The sequence below is a fragment of the Aulonocara sp. 'chitande type north' Nkhata Bay genome, linkage group LG11, assembly GCF_057382095.1.
Source record: "Aulonocara sp. 'chitande type north' Nkhata Bay isolate Kocher_YH1m ecotype deep benthic linkage group LG11, A_spYH_male_GT1.1, whole genome shotgun sequence".
Classification (NCBI taxonomy): domain Eukaryota; kingdom Metazoa; phylum Chordata; class Actinopteri; order Cichliformes; family Cichlidae; genus Aulonocara; species Aulonocara sp. 'chitande type north' Nkhata Bay.
Window position 1 is genome coordinate 8,953,677 of NC_141354.1, and position 13,321 is coordinate 8,966,997.

Sequence of the window (13,321 nt, forward strand, 5' to 3'; positions counted from 1 at the left end):
CTTTAAAAAAAAAAATCAGTTATAAGTGTATTGATACCAAGAATGAGTTTTTAAATTGTACATTTTATAACTGTTTGTAAGATCTGTCTCTCAATGCAAGTGTCCAGTACTGGATATCAAGATGCAAACTGCAGTAATTTGTCACTAATTGTGTCTGATGTTAGCAATGTGCCAATCAATATATGAGGTCAACCTGAGAGTTTTAAATGTGACCATAGGTGACCATATTAAGGATACCCGGTCTCACTGACATCACACAGTGAGAAAACCATGTCTGGAAAAGAGCAATCTTAAGTGGATTATGTTCAATATGAGAATCCATTATTTTAATAGTGTCTGTAAATGACAGGGATGAAAGAGAAACAGCATATTCAGTCCATTTTAAAGACGTTTTTGCAGCTATAAATATCATAGTTCCCTCTGATCATGAAAAGCATGTATATGTGTCAAGACAGACTGCTCATACTCAAAAGAAGGCAGCAGCCCCATCTGCACAAGCTAATTTTGTTTGTGCAGAGACAAACACTCTTCTCTTCACAGACGCGGATCAGAAAGATGCCACAAAAGACGACACAGCGATGTATCTCAGTTCAACCCTTTGACTGGGATGTGGAGCTACTCACAGCTGGACCCAGACTGAATAGAGATTAGATGCGGTCCTACTGATGTAGCCGGACTTGTCTGCATGCCCATTTGTTATGATGATTCTTATTTATTTATTTGGTCTTTCTTTCAGCTGCTGATGAGGTTTCCAAAGGGGTGATGAAGAGCGAATAGGAAGAGATTGCAAATTCAGGCACAATGACACACCTGTTGTCTGTAGGTGAGAACATTACCAGCCTAATTAGAAGAGGGACATCATGTGGCTCTAATCAGATGCGCTGTCGAACCATCTGCAAAACTGCCACTCTCTCTCTCTGTGTGGCCAGCAGGTGGCAACATGTTTAACAAAAACTGGAGCGCTGACATGCCAACTTGTTTGGATTTCAGGAGAATTAGTATTTCAACTTGTACCCCATCTTAATACACATTTCGACGCACTAAACCAAACAGGACAGCGGCTTGGTGTTTGTCTTCGTCAAACTTCTATCCTTTAACTAGAAGCTTGCGCATGGCAAGTCCCGATCCAGTGGGTTCAATACTACTGCCAAGCAGAAAGTTAAATTCACTTTTCATTTAAACCCAAACACTATAAATCTTCAGGTCATGGGGCCATTTCAGTCTAGCCTGAAACAAAAACAAGCGAAATCTCTAACTTTACAATCAGTTGGATTCTGTTTACTTCCATTCTAAGCCATCTGATCGATAATGACGCTCAGTCTCGCATCAAAGTGAATGTGTCCCAGTATCTGTGGTCAGTGCGCTGCTTTGTGTGCGCGACGATAACTGCGGCTTTCCTGATGCCTACTTCAAGTCCACAGTTATGTCGTACATCAGAGCGTCTAACTGCCAATGAACATGAACGCAGCGGGGCTCGAAACAAACAATCTGCTGTTTGTCTTGCTGCTTCCAATCCCATCGTCACAGAAGTGATGAGCACAAGTAAAACATAAAAAAGATGCACATGTTTGTTTGCTTTTTTCTATGACTTTGTTAATTTAAAATTCTATTTTCCCGATCGTACCTGAAGCCATCACCAACTCCTGATTCCTGTCCTCAACAATGAAGAACTTTTACCCTCCGAGTTTCCACTGAAGCGACAAGGACGTGTGGGATGCCTGGGACGGGATGAGGTGAAAGTGAGATGTAACGCCAGACATGTGAAGAAGGAAGGAATCGCGACAAACAAGTGTTTCCTTTTTACGTGATATGGAAAAAATGGCGAATTCAAGTTCTTCTCATGTGTTTCCTTCCTTGACCCCGGCCCTGGCTCACCGCGCAGAGGTCCTGGAAAATCCGCTTCAGGTGAGTTTGTTTAACTTTGAAACGTTTTGGCAAGGTGAGATTAAAAACTAATATTTAAAAAAAAACTTTCATAAGATGTATAAGTGACAAACTTACAGGTAACTTGTTCTAATTTAACAAAAACCTAAAAACACAGAATGCGTCGTAAATTTAAAAGAAAACCATTTCTTTTTTGAGCCATATTCTGTGCACCGTAGTTATATTTTTGCCCGCTTGTAATATAAATGATATCGAGCCTGTTCCAGCTGCAGCTGCGGAGATGAGAGCAAAACTTTTTTAATTTTCAGAAACTTCACTTTTTAAACTCCATTTAGAGCAGAAATTTGCACTCCAATATTCGAGAGAAGATTTAGTTAGTGCCTAAAAAATAATCTTGAAAGTCAAAGTATAACCTCAGCCTCTAAAGCTCTTTAGGTAATGAGCACTCAGTGTGGATGAGGAATCTAGACAGGGCAGAGATCTATTGGTGCTGGCACCTGTCACAACTATTTTTTAAAGCAATCATGACTAAATCATTGCGTTGAAAGGCTCTCTCTTTCTTTTGAACTTTTTAACTTTGTCAAGTGGGTTCGATTAATCTGTCCATTAAACAGAGTATGCAGACTGTGTGCACTTCTGTTTGTGTGTGATAATAAAAAGCAGTTTCCTTGAATGTGTGTGTGCAAACGTCCTGTTATGTTATGCCAGTCCTCTTTCCTCCCACTCTTATGTAACCACACATTCCTCTCACCCTCATTTTCCCCTGTCACTGTGTTTCGCCATGTTTCCTAAGTGTGACATTACCACTGGGGGCCAGAGAGAGAAAGGGTAGCAGAGGAGGACTGAGAGGCGTGAGTAATGAGTAATGACCCATTGGTGGGTTGTGAGAGAATAGATCTACTGTAAGAGTCCTGAACAGCTGGCTAATGGTCCCAGCTCCCCCTCTGTCCATGGCTACCCACCATCCCACAGAGCATCTCAGGATGGGGACAATATCTGTCTGTGTCACACTTTGACAGCGTTTTAGAAGTGAAAAAATGCTGCTGAAAAAAATGATGATGATTTGTCATCTTGGTTATACTTCACAAGTGAGACTTAGTCCCAGTATCTTTGAAAGATAGCTACTTCCAGTGACGTGATCCGTTACGTTAGGTAACAGAGGATGGGTAATATTTCCTAAGAATTTCTTTACCAGTTTTTGCCTTATTGCAGTTAGTGTGGGGAATAGCGGGCAGCGGAGCTTCCAGGCTGATTCAGTCTATGGACAAAGCTGTTCACTTTAAGCTTATTCAAACTCGACAACTGTATTTTATCTTTGAAAATTGCAGAATGCATGTGCTGCTGAACTAAATACTGCCAATTTCTATTGGAGGTAAACGAGGTGGTTGATGGGAGACCTGTACAGAATCTGCTGACAGCAGATAGCACAGCGCAACAGTAAACCCAAAATTAGTGTCCAGTATACAAGAGATTAGATTTTAACAGATAGGACTTACACATTTTCTCCCTCAAATAATAAAAAAGAATACATTTTAAAGATCTAATTCCTGGACCTCTTCTCAGCACTATTACTTGCAGAGATCTATAGCCAGCTGTGTTATTTATCCTGGCTCTAGATCCTGATCAGAGCCTTTACTCAGTAAACATACGGTTTAAGGTTAAATGTGACGCAATCCACAAATACATTTTGATAATGGTATTAAAATGTCTGTTTTCTTTCTACTACTGGTATCCATGTTTCTTCTGTACCCACCACTCACCCGGAGCAGAAACTGAAGGGCTGCATCCAGAGATCAGCCCATCCCAGTGAGGGACAGATCCCTATTGTCAGTGGACACAAAGGACCGTGCTGTCTGTACGTCTGTCGGTCTTTCTCATTGTTGGTCAGTGTCCTAGTGAGGAGGAGGAGGAGGATCAGTGCTATCAGGCCCTTCATCAGCCTTCAGATCCATTCAGATTTAAATTATTTTACTCAGAACAGTCACATGTAGTTTCCGGGTTCTGGTCTAATCCACTAATTGGAGTTTGCTCTGTGCTTATGAAACGTTCCTGAGCAAAAGAAGCTCAGGCTGTCTTATCTCTGACATTTAAGTAATGGAGTTTATACAACACACGGCCCACAATTGGTGGTAAATTCCCTCATTGTGTCTCGATGATGAATGTTCTCACGCACAGAGTTAGAGCCCACTTTTCCTTTTGCTGATAGCGATATTCACGATATTGCTGGACTGCTGCAGTGGGAATCCTTCTTGAGTTTGTGTCATTGTGACTTTTAAAAGCACAAGAATCTTTATTTGATGCTTTGCCTTTCTCACAGCCAGTATCAGTATCAGCTTATTGAATCCAGCCCTCACAATAATCGTAGCACTTCTTGTTAAATCTGGCAGCAACATTAAAAACTAAACATGCTGCTCAGGGGCTGCATTATTGTGTTGCTTGCCAGTTAAGTTGTCAGGTCTTCAGAATCATTTGCTCTGAAATGATGTACAATCGAATTCCTTGACTGTAACAAACAAATTACATTTTGAGGAAGCTAAAATAAGACCGCAGTAAAAGCAGATTTCTATTTTGGATGGCCTCAAACAACCTGTAATTACAGAGGACGGGAAAGACAAGAACTTCTGGATACCTGCTATTGTCCAAACATAGATGCAGTGGAAGGAGGCGTATATAGATCCTTTACTTAAGTGAAAATAAAAATACCAAAATGTTTAATTGCTCTTTTATACTGATAAAATCACAAAGACAGTCTTACTGCTATTATAATCATTCAGCGATGAAAACCTCACAACCATATCCTAGAATTCCTTGAGAGTAGCCCACTTAATATATGGACAGTACAAAAATACTCTGCTCAGAGGCACTGTTAATAAAACTCTGGCCAGTATAATTAAGCAGCTGATATTACTATTACCCTGCTGATAAACATCATTACCAACATGGGAACCCATCAGCCAAGATTTCAGCTCTTCCAGAAGAGATTTGGGCAAATAATTCACATTTTATGCACCCACTGTTAGGATATGTTTTAAAAAGCTAAATGGCTGAAACCAGATGATAGCCAGCACTTCCTATATGGCTGTTTTTCAGATGTTTTTCCTCTTATTTTCCCTCTACATTAAATGTTTAAACTGCTCAAACGTGATAAATCAGTACTGCCTGGACAAAAACAGAAACCAAAAGCCTCCAGTATCAAAAACTGTTCCTTGCCTACAAATTCTGCATATTTATGTGCAAATATCTCTTCTTAATGCACTTGGATATGGATGTAATACAGTATAAGCAGAGCACAAAATGGACAGGCTCAACTAAATTCAGATATTTTAAATAATGTAGTTGAGTAAATATAAGCGATTATTTCTACTTCTTTACGCGTTAACTGTCCTTATATTAAAATAAAGTAAGATGAAGAATGTGCAGCAGTTTAAACGGTGCTGTGGTGTGAAGTGTGTCGCTTTCCTTAAAGTGTGTAATGTTTGCTAAGCAAGTCAGCCAACAAAAGACGCTCCCAGTATACCAGCCTCGCCTGATCCAGCAGCTTTGTTTGCTCTTCCTCTGACAGGAAAAGTCTCTCCCTTTTAACCCCCCCTCCCTTTCTCACTTGCTCTCCTGCTTCTCTTCTCTCACACTCTCGCATGAATTTGTCTCCCTCGGTGGGAAGAGCGTTAGGCTCCTGCAGCCTTGAGTCTTGGCCTTGATTCCCGCAGTGACCACCTGTACCGCAAATGCACACCCTCCAACTTTACACCAACAAACGAGAGGAATGATTTATTATAATAAGGCTGAAAACACTTGCTGGTCAGCTTAATATGAAGTGAATGAATCCAATAGAAGTTAAGATGAATCCTTCCTCACATTTCAAATTGCTATCTCCTGTGTGAAGTCTGTGGAATGAACTGTCCTCAGGCTGCACATCCACCACCACGTATTCTTAACACACTGTTTCTCACGCACGCACACACACACGCACCCACGCAAAGTTAAACACCCTGTTCTGCCCCCGGCTTCTCTCAGCATTAACCTGCAGCTTCCCCATGGGCTCAGTAACAGCAGCGGCAGGGAGCCACTCACACTCTCTCCTGCAGAGCTTGACAAGGTTATTGATCTTGGTTTAGTGTACAGACCACAGCTGCCTGATAGGTGTCTGATCATAAATTACTAGGGTCATATTCTTCTTCCGTACAGTCGGGAGTCACAGTCCACTCTCCCCGTCAGTCTGTATGCCATATCATTAGAGGACGCCGTCTATCACTTCACACCCACACACACAAGTTCAGGCTTTTTACCTATCAGTCCCCTAGGAAACCCATCAGCAAGCCGCCCATCTCCTCCCCTCCTCCTCCCCTCCTCCTCCCAAATCCTGTTTACCTCTCCTACTCTGCAATCATCGTGCAAGTGTAGGAAAACACACATGAACTAAATCCGGTTTAGCACTAGCGTCCTCGCTGTAGGTTTCAGGTGAGTGATCTCATCCAGCTTGGTGCCAAAGTGAAAAGGGAGAGAGAGGGTGAAGAGAAGATGGGCTTGGAAGAGAGACGCGAGAGAAAAACTGGACTGTAATGTGGTGGTTTTGAATGAAAAATTACCCATAAGTCCCCTAGACTTCAATTTCTTATCAAGCTGGCGAGGAGCTGATATGCTGAGTTATGCAATAAAAAGTAGTAGTTTTACTTTATAGTGAGCTGCTGGATGGAATTAGGAGTGCCATGAGCAGATAAATCAAAACTAATTGAAAGTTGGCTGTAGGTTTTCTTATAGCTTCATATCTACTCTGGTGCTTAAAAGCAAGGAACACACTTTTGTCTTTTCCTTGTAGACTAACAGCTGATCAGAGTTTTCAAAGGGACCCATGTTGTAATTGACCAGTCTCATCAATATGGATTTATTATAGACTTTATATGGATTCACTTGACATTTTATTCAGACATCAGTGTCGCTTTAGGGTAACATTGCAGTATCAATCCTCTGGGTTTTCTTCAGGCGCCTTTACCAATTTAAATAGTTAATTTGCCCTCCAAAACCTCTCAGTGGGACTTTGCGTTGCTTTCTTACTTGCTCTGACTAGTGTATTTAACTAGGGTTTGCAGCTGTGAGTTGTACTGAACCTGACTGCTGTGTCAAGGGCAAGGACAGCTGAACCGCAAGGAAATCAGGTGTGTGAGCTTGTCGCCACATGTGTATCCAAGACACGCATCATGATGCAGTTCACTGGGAGTAGGAGTGGCTAATGGTTCATTAGATGGGCAGAGGGGTTGTCAGGATGATCGTGGAAATATCTGTGTTGCTCTACTGTTCCTGGTGTCATTATTATCTGTAATGTGCTCTGCGGTGTTGTTTACACGTCCACACTGTTATACAAATAGTCAGTATATGTGAATGATTACCGATAAGTGATGTGCATGAAGCAATTTAGTCAGACATTCCTGACAGTTTTCTGGTAAGTCGGACACCATTAATAGAGAAATGAAGTCCGCCAGTGAATTCCATGGAGCGAGAAACAGTTTTTTAAATTTATTTTTGTGCCTAATTCATTTGATCATAAGTAAAATCACAGTCAGTCTCCATTAGTCTTTAAATATATAAATTACACTAAAAAGGATGCTCTCCTCAGAGCAGCTGCTGTTGTTGTGTGAGTGCATTCAGTCTCAGTTAGTTATGTTTATCTGATTTTGGTATGAAGCATGATTCGAGGATGTCATTACACCGTCACTAAATATTTGAAAGTTAGTGATTAATAAAAGGATCTGAGCTCTATTATCTTGTTCAAATATTAAACTTAATGAACCTATTTCAGGTCTGCAGCAGGCTCGAGTTAAATCTTAGAAGAAGTGACGGTAGTTTAGGTTATTTGTTGTGCACACAGATAAAACTAAACCACAGTGAGCAGCTTTTCTGACAACAGAGCAAAGGAGCGCTTTGGCCTAAAAGATGCAGTATAAATTCATGCTCCACATTAAAACTGCAAACAAGCAGCATTTTATTGTCTTTGCTAGAATACAGTGTTTCTTATAACCTCGGCCTTTATTGCTAAACAAACATGAAAGTGTATGACTCATAATTGTGCTGGAGTCATATTATATATGATATCCCGTCGACCTTAACGCACCACTTTATGTTTTTATAGGATTTTTTATTTTTTGGTTTTGAACTGGATAGGTAGCACACTAAGGCGGTAAGGAAAACATCATTTTAACCTGTATTTCGTGGATGTTTACTCTCATGTTTTCATGTGGTGCTCCTGTGTACGCTTCCGTGTATTCTCTGAGCCTGGCAGTAAGAGTAGAGGATTGCTGATATTTCCATTGTTTGCACGATGAATTGCGACTTATGCTTAAATCATCACAGCTATTCCCTCTCAGTCTGGCAAAGAGATGCTTCATATTGTCACTGAGGATTTCTAATGATGCGCACTGATGGACAATAGGCGACCTCTGGATCGTGCGGTAGTGAGCAGCTGTTTTTGGAGCTGTGTTTGGAGACCAGAGGAATTAATTTACACTCCATTCACTCCCGTGTCCTTTGACCACGGCGGTGTTATCTTATTGTCAACAACATCACATGGATAATACTGACAATAACCCACTGTCTGTCTTATCAGACAGAATGGACCACTGAACCTGAACATTAATACTTATTTCCTTTTTTTTAATCTATTGTTGCTGCATGTGATTAAATTTCCCTCTTATTCTCCACCTCACTGTTGTTTCTCATCCTGTTGTTTTAACTCCCATCACCATCCACCTTCTCCTTGTCCATCCTCCACCTCTCTTCCTTAAAGCAATTTCAAGGGATAAATGCTTGGCTGCACTTTCTTTTACTTCTTCAAGAGTGATTGAGTTCTCTTCTTTAGGTTTTATCCTTCACATTCCACCCCCACTCTGTGCTATCGTTCCTTTATAAACTTTGTCCACCCACAGCCAACGGTATGTTAATAACCCAGAATTCAATTTTCTTTTGGCAGTCATTTTCCTGGGATATATCAGGGACAAAACAGCCAAGTATACTGTTCCAGCACTTTAAGTGAATGTATCTCGTTTCTCCCTCCATCACTTATACACCTACTCTGAGGAAAATTTGCTACAAACATCTGATGATACTTTTTTTGTTTTAATTAAGGTTGCACTAAAATTGAATTTGGCTGTTTTATATAGCAGTTTTACTTTGGATGTCTCAAAATCTTTGTATTTAGTTACCCAAAAAGCCCTGCATAGTTTGAAATTATTGTATTTATGGTGTACAGTGAGACATCCACTTTTCCTTATTGTTCAGGATAAATTGCAGCTTTTGCTAAAATGCTAGTTTCTTGATGTGGATGCTATTTGCAAGTCAGAAAGTCCTAATTGCAGTATTTACAATATGAAATGAATCCTGGGAAAGTGTTACTGTGAGTATGTTGGTATGCAAACACTAAAGATGGTAAACATGATAGTTATAGTTGAAAATCTCCATTTTTGCCTTTGTCAGCTTGAGTGTGATATTCCCAGAACTTTGTGCGTTTATTTGTCTGAAGGTGTGCACCAGCCTACATCCAGATCTTAATGAGGTGTCAGATATTGTGTGAGAACTTGGATTGTTTTCATTTTTTGGCATATTTGTGTCAAATGTCTGTTTGCTGTTTTTGTTTTGTTTTTTTACTACGTGTGAGAATACAGATTTCGGTGTTACGAAGCCTTAAAAGCCTCTGTTCCACAGGAGTACAAACAATATCTACACACGCAGTTGTGCCTTTGAACACAACACCAATGGAGCAATGCTCTCTGTGGTTGTCATGGAAATGACAGATGCGACAGCTGGAGGGAAGACTTGCGAGAAGTATTATGGGGTGTTTGGAGTCGTGTGACAACTAGAGCGTCACCTAATCCTCTGTCTGTTTACTGTTTGTTTCCACAGACTTATCTCCTGGGAATCATCATCTCCATATGTGGGAATGTCCTCATCAGCATCTCGCTCAACATACAGGTAGGAAACACTGGAATCCAGCTGTGTGACAGACACTCAGCACAGTAGGCGTTTAGCGCCTGTAAAGTATTTCTAGACTGTCTTTCTCCTCATGGTTTGCTCTCTTTAGCAAACTCTGTGTGCTCATCAGGATTTTAGTGCGTGTACCCTCGGGCACTGTGGCTGTGTGATGTTCACAGCAGGCAGTGTGCATTAGAAATGACTGCATTTCATGACAGAAAAGCCTGTTTGAATTAAAACGAATAGAAGTGGGTGTTAAAATATTGCAATTCAGTTTTAATATAGTGCAATTAAGTATTCAAACAACACATTTTCTGCACAGTCTGGACCTGAGTAGGGTATTAATAAGCTGCCCTTAGGTTGATAGCTCTAATTCAGGTGAAGTTTTACCATTTTCTGAGCATCACAATGTTAAAAAATAAGGACTTCATTGATTAAATGTAATGTAAGCCTACAAGCGCTAACATTTACCAGTCTGAGAAGATTCATCTAAAAACATTATTTGTCTAAAGTGATCTTTTTTTCTGGGGAACTGATAATATGAAATAAAGTCTGCATGGCAGCAGCATGCAGAGCAAACTTGGATGCCGTGACAGCTTCAAGTAGATGTGAAAAAGTGCTAAAAGAGGTTGATAACCCTTACTTAGAAGCCAGTATAAGCTTCCAGAAATAGAATTGTTAATGATTATGAGGTATACTGTAGACTTGTGTTGGGATCATACAGCTTCTTAATTGGTGTCATGTCTCTTCTGAGATGAAATGGTAATCAGCAGAGAGTGTGATGCTGCGTTTAGAGTTGTGTGACAGTCGGTGTAATGCTATATTAAATTGATTGATTAATATGTTAAGTTGCACCTACTTTTTTAGGATTTGCACAGTGCGGTGAAGTTATTGTCTGTGTTGTGTTGCTGTAGTTTGTACAGCTCTGTTGGGCCCACTTTATCTGACTGTTCCCCTGGCTCCTCTGGCTCCCGTTCCCTCTCTTCCTGACAGAAATATGCCCATGTACGTCAGGCACAGCGTGGATCCAAACCCTACTACACATCCGCCACATGGTGGTGCGGAGTGGTTCTCATGGGTGTTGGGGAACTGGGAAACTTTGCTGCCTATGGCTTTGCTCCAGCATCTCTCATAGCCCCACTGGGCTGTGTGTCTGTTATAGGTAAATATAATCTTTTTTGTTTTTTTAGTGTCATGCATTATCCAAGTGTGAAAGCAAAACTAACAGTGGAAGGTGTTTCCATGCAAGGCCTGTGTTCTTTCCTTCTGATCCTGTTGACAGTGTCATGCCAACCAAAAACTAATGATGTTTTATCCAGTCATTTTCTATTAAAAAATTTTTCTATAGACTTTATTTAATCTGTAGCACTTTATAATGCTTATTTGTATATTTTATGCATTAATAAAATTATATGTGCGAATAGTAGTCTCTTAACCAGAGGTGGCAAAAGAACAGACATTCTGTACCTAAGTACTGATACTAGTGTTGAAAAATACTCCAGTAAAAGTTGAAGTACTGATTCAACTTCTTTACTCAAGTAAAAGTTAAAAAAAAAAGTACAGGCTCTGAAATGTACTCTAAGTAAGAAAGTAAAAAGTAGCTCTTTGGAGGACATTTCTACCAGCTGTTTTTATGCAAAGCTAACTGAACCTTGTGCTTTATTAATGTAACAATAATATTAGAAGAGCTCTATTTTCTGTTACCTACATTGTAGAGGGTGACTTTGCCTCTAAGCAGGAAATGAGTAGGGAAGAGATTAAAGTGGATTCAGCAGATGGGGGAACCCTAAAATTAGTTGAAATGGCTCAGTGTGGGGCAAAGAATCACAGCTCAGTAATTTCTATTGAGCGCTCCAGTAGATTGTCTTATTGTACAGGCTGTGAGTAGCAGACCTGCTGCTCTTTGTGGATGTACACAACGTGTTACAATAAACACGTTACTGTAATCCGATTACTTTTTTCAAAGTAAAGTAAGGGATTACTATTGCAAAAATAATTACTTTCCCGTAAGCACACTGCATTTCTGCGTTACTAAACCGTGATTTTGTTTGTGAAAGGGTCTCGTGACAATGACGTAAACACATGCAACGTTCGTGGTAACAGATGTGTGCAGATCAACAATGGATAATATGGAGAGCAGGAGCGAGTACGACCATGCAGGGTTTAAAGCTTGGAAGTGCTGACATTACTTTGAGTTTGATTCTGTAAAAAGTGACAAAAACATTAATGTATGCTGTACACTCTGCATGGGAAGAAAACTTCTTTTTACCGTGAAAAATTAAACTGCAAATCTGAGCAAGTACCTAGCACGCTGCCACGGGAATGTGAAATTCACAGAGAAACCCCCCCGGATCCCCCCACTGACATGACCGGGCAGACCTCCACCCGCCCCACTCCTGCTAAACAGGTGAAAAAGAGCAACGGGACTTAGTGCCACTGAGACTTTGATTTTATTTATTTTTTTGCTGTGTTTTACTTGCATCTATTTGAAAGAGAGTGTAAACACAAAACATTATTTAATTTCATATGCTGGAATATGCAGAAAATAGGTTTAAATGTTAAACAAATTTCTTTCTGTGAGAGACTGTTGCATATAATTTAATTTTTGCTTGATGCAATGCGCATGAAGGTAAAAGATTAAAACTAATAAAACAAGTTTTAAAAAGAGATTTTTTCATTTGATTCAATTTTATATGATGGATTATGCAGAAAAAATAGAATTGGGCTGAAAGGTCTATTGCTTTATTACTATTCAGGTTATGTGTCATGTTTTAAAAACTAACTGGTCAAATGTGACCGAAACATTAAGTAAGGCGGTGGGGGTGCACACAACCACAGGGTTAAAAAAGTAACTAAGTATCGAATTACTTTTGAAAATAAGTAATCAGTAAGTAAAGGGATTATTTTTTTGGAGAAGTAATCAGTAATTGGTTACTAATTACTTTTTCAAGTAACTTGACCAACACTGTACACAGCTGAATTCAACCAGATGTCAGCAGATGTTTCATGAGTTGTCCTGGCAACACTGACAGTACGCTGTTTATATTAACTTTATTCTAGACGACCACTGTGTACCAGTCACACACTGTTCCTTTCTTTGAATCCATCACAGTACAGCAAACTAACCTGTTCATGCTACACTAACCTGCTGAGGATTTTCATGCAACCTTTAAATAGTGAAATACAGCAGCTGTATCTTTAGCTAGCAACACAGTGTGCGACAAACTGCACACAGACAGTTTGTGTGTTGAGCTCATAGAAATGCTGCGTTTGACAGTGACACCAGCTCAGGTATTTGGATTAGCATCCGAGTGGCTTCCAGATACGGGTTGGTTGATTTCCTTAGAACCATTATTGTTATATTTCACTGTAACACCACAGTAGGCTGACTGGGTTTATTTTTCCCACTTAGCTAGGTAAGCATTGATAACTTAGCTAACATTACCTCTATCACTATATTAATGGGAATATGAATCAT

The 13,321-nt window shown here is 40.0% G+C and overlaps 1 protein-coding gene across 1 annotated transcript in view; it reads left to right on the forward strand.

The window, feature by feature from the left end:
• The window catches only part of nipal2 (NIPA like domain containing 2), a 35,968-nt gene that overhangs the window by 8,291 nt on the left and 14,356 nt on the right, over positions 1-13,321 (forward strand). Inside the window, exons 2-5 of the mRNA XM_086310393.1 lie at positions 737-823; positions 1,631-1,905; positions 9,775-9,843; positions 10,837-11,005. Coding sequence (XP_086166519.1) covers positions 1,810-1,905; positions 9,775-9,843; positions 10,837-11,005 — 334 coding nt within the window. The 5' untranslated portion in view covers positions 737-823; positions 1,631-1,809. The remainder of the gene's footprint in view (positions 1-736; positions 824-1,630; positions 1,906-9,774; positions 9,844-10,836; positions 11,006-13,321) is intronic.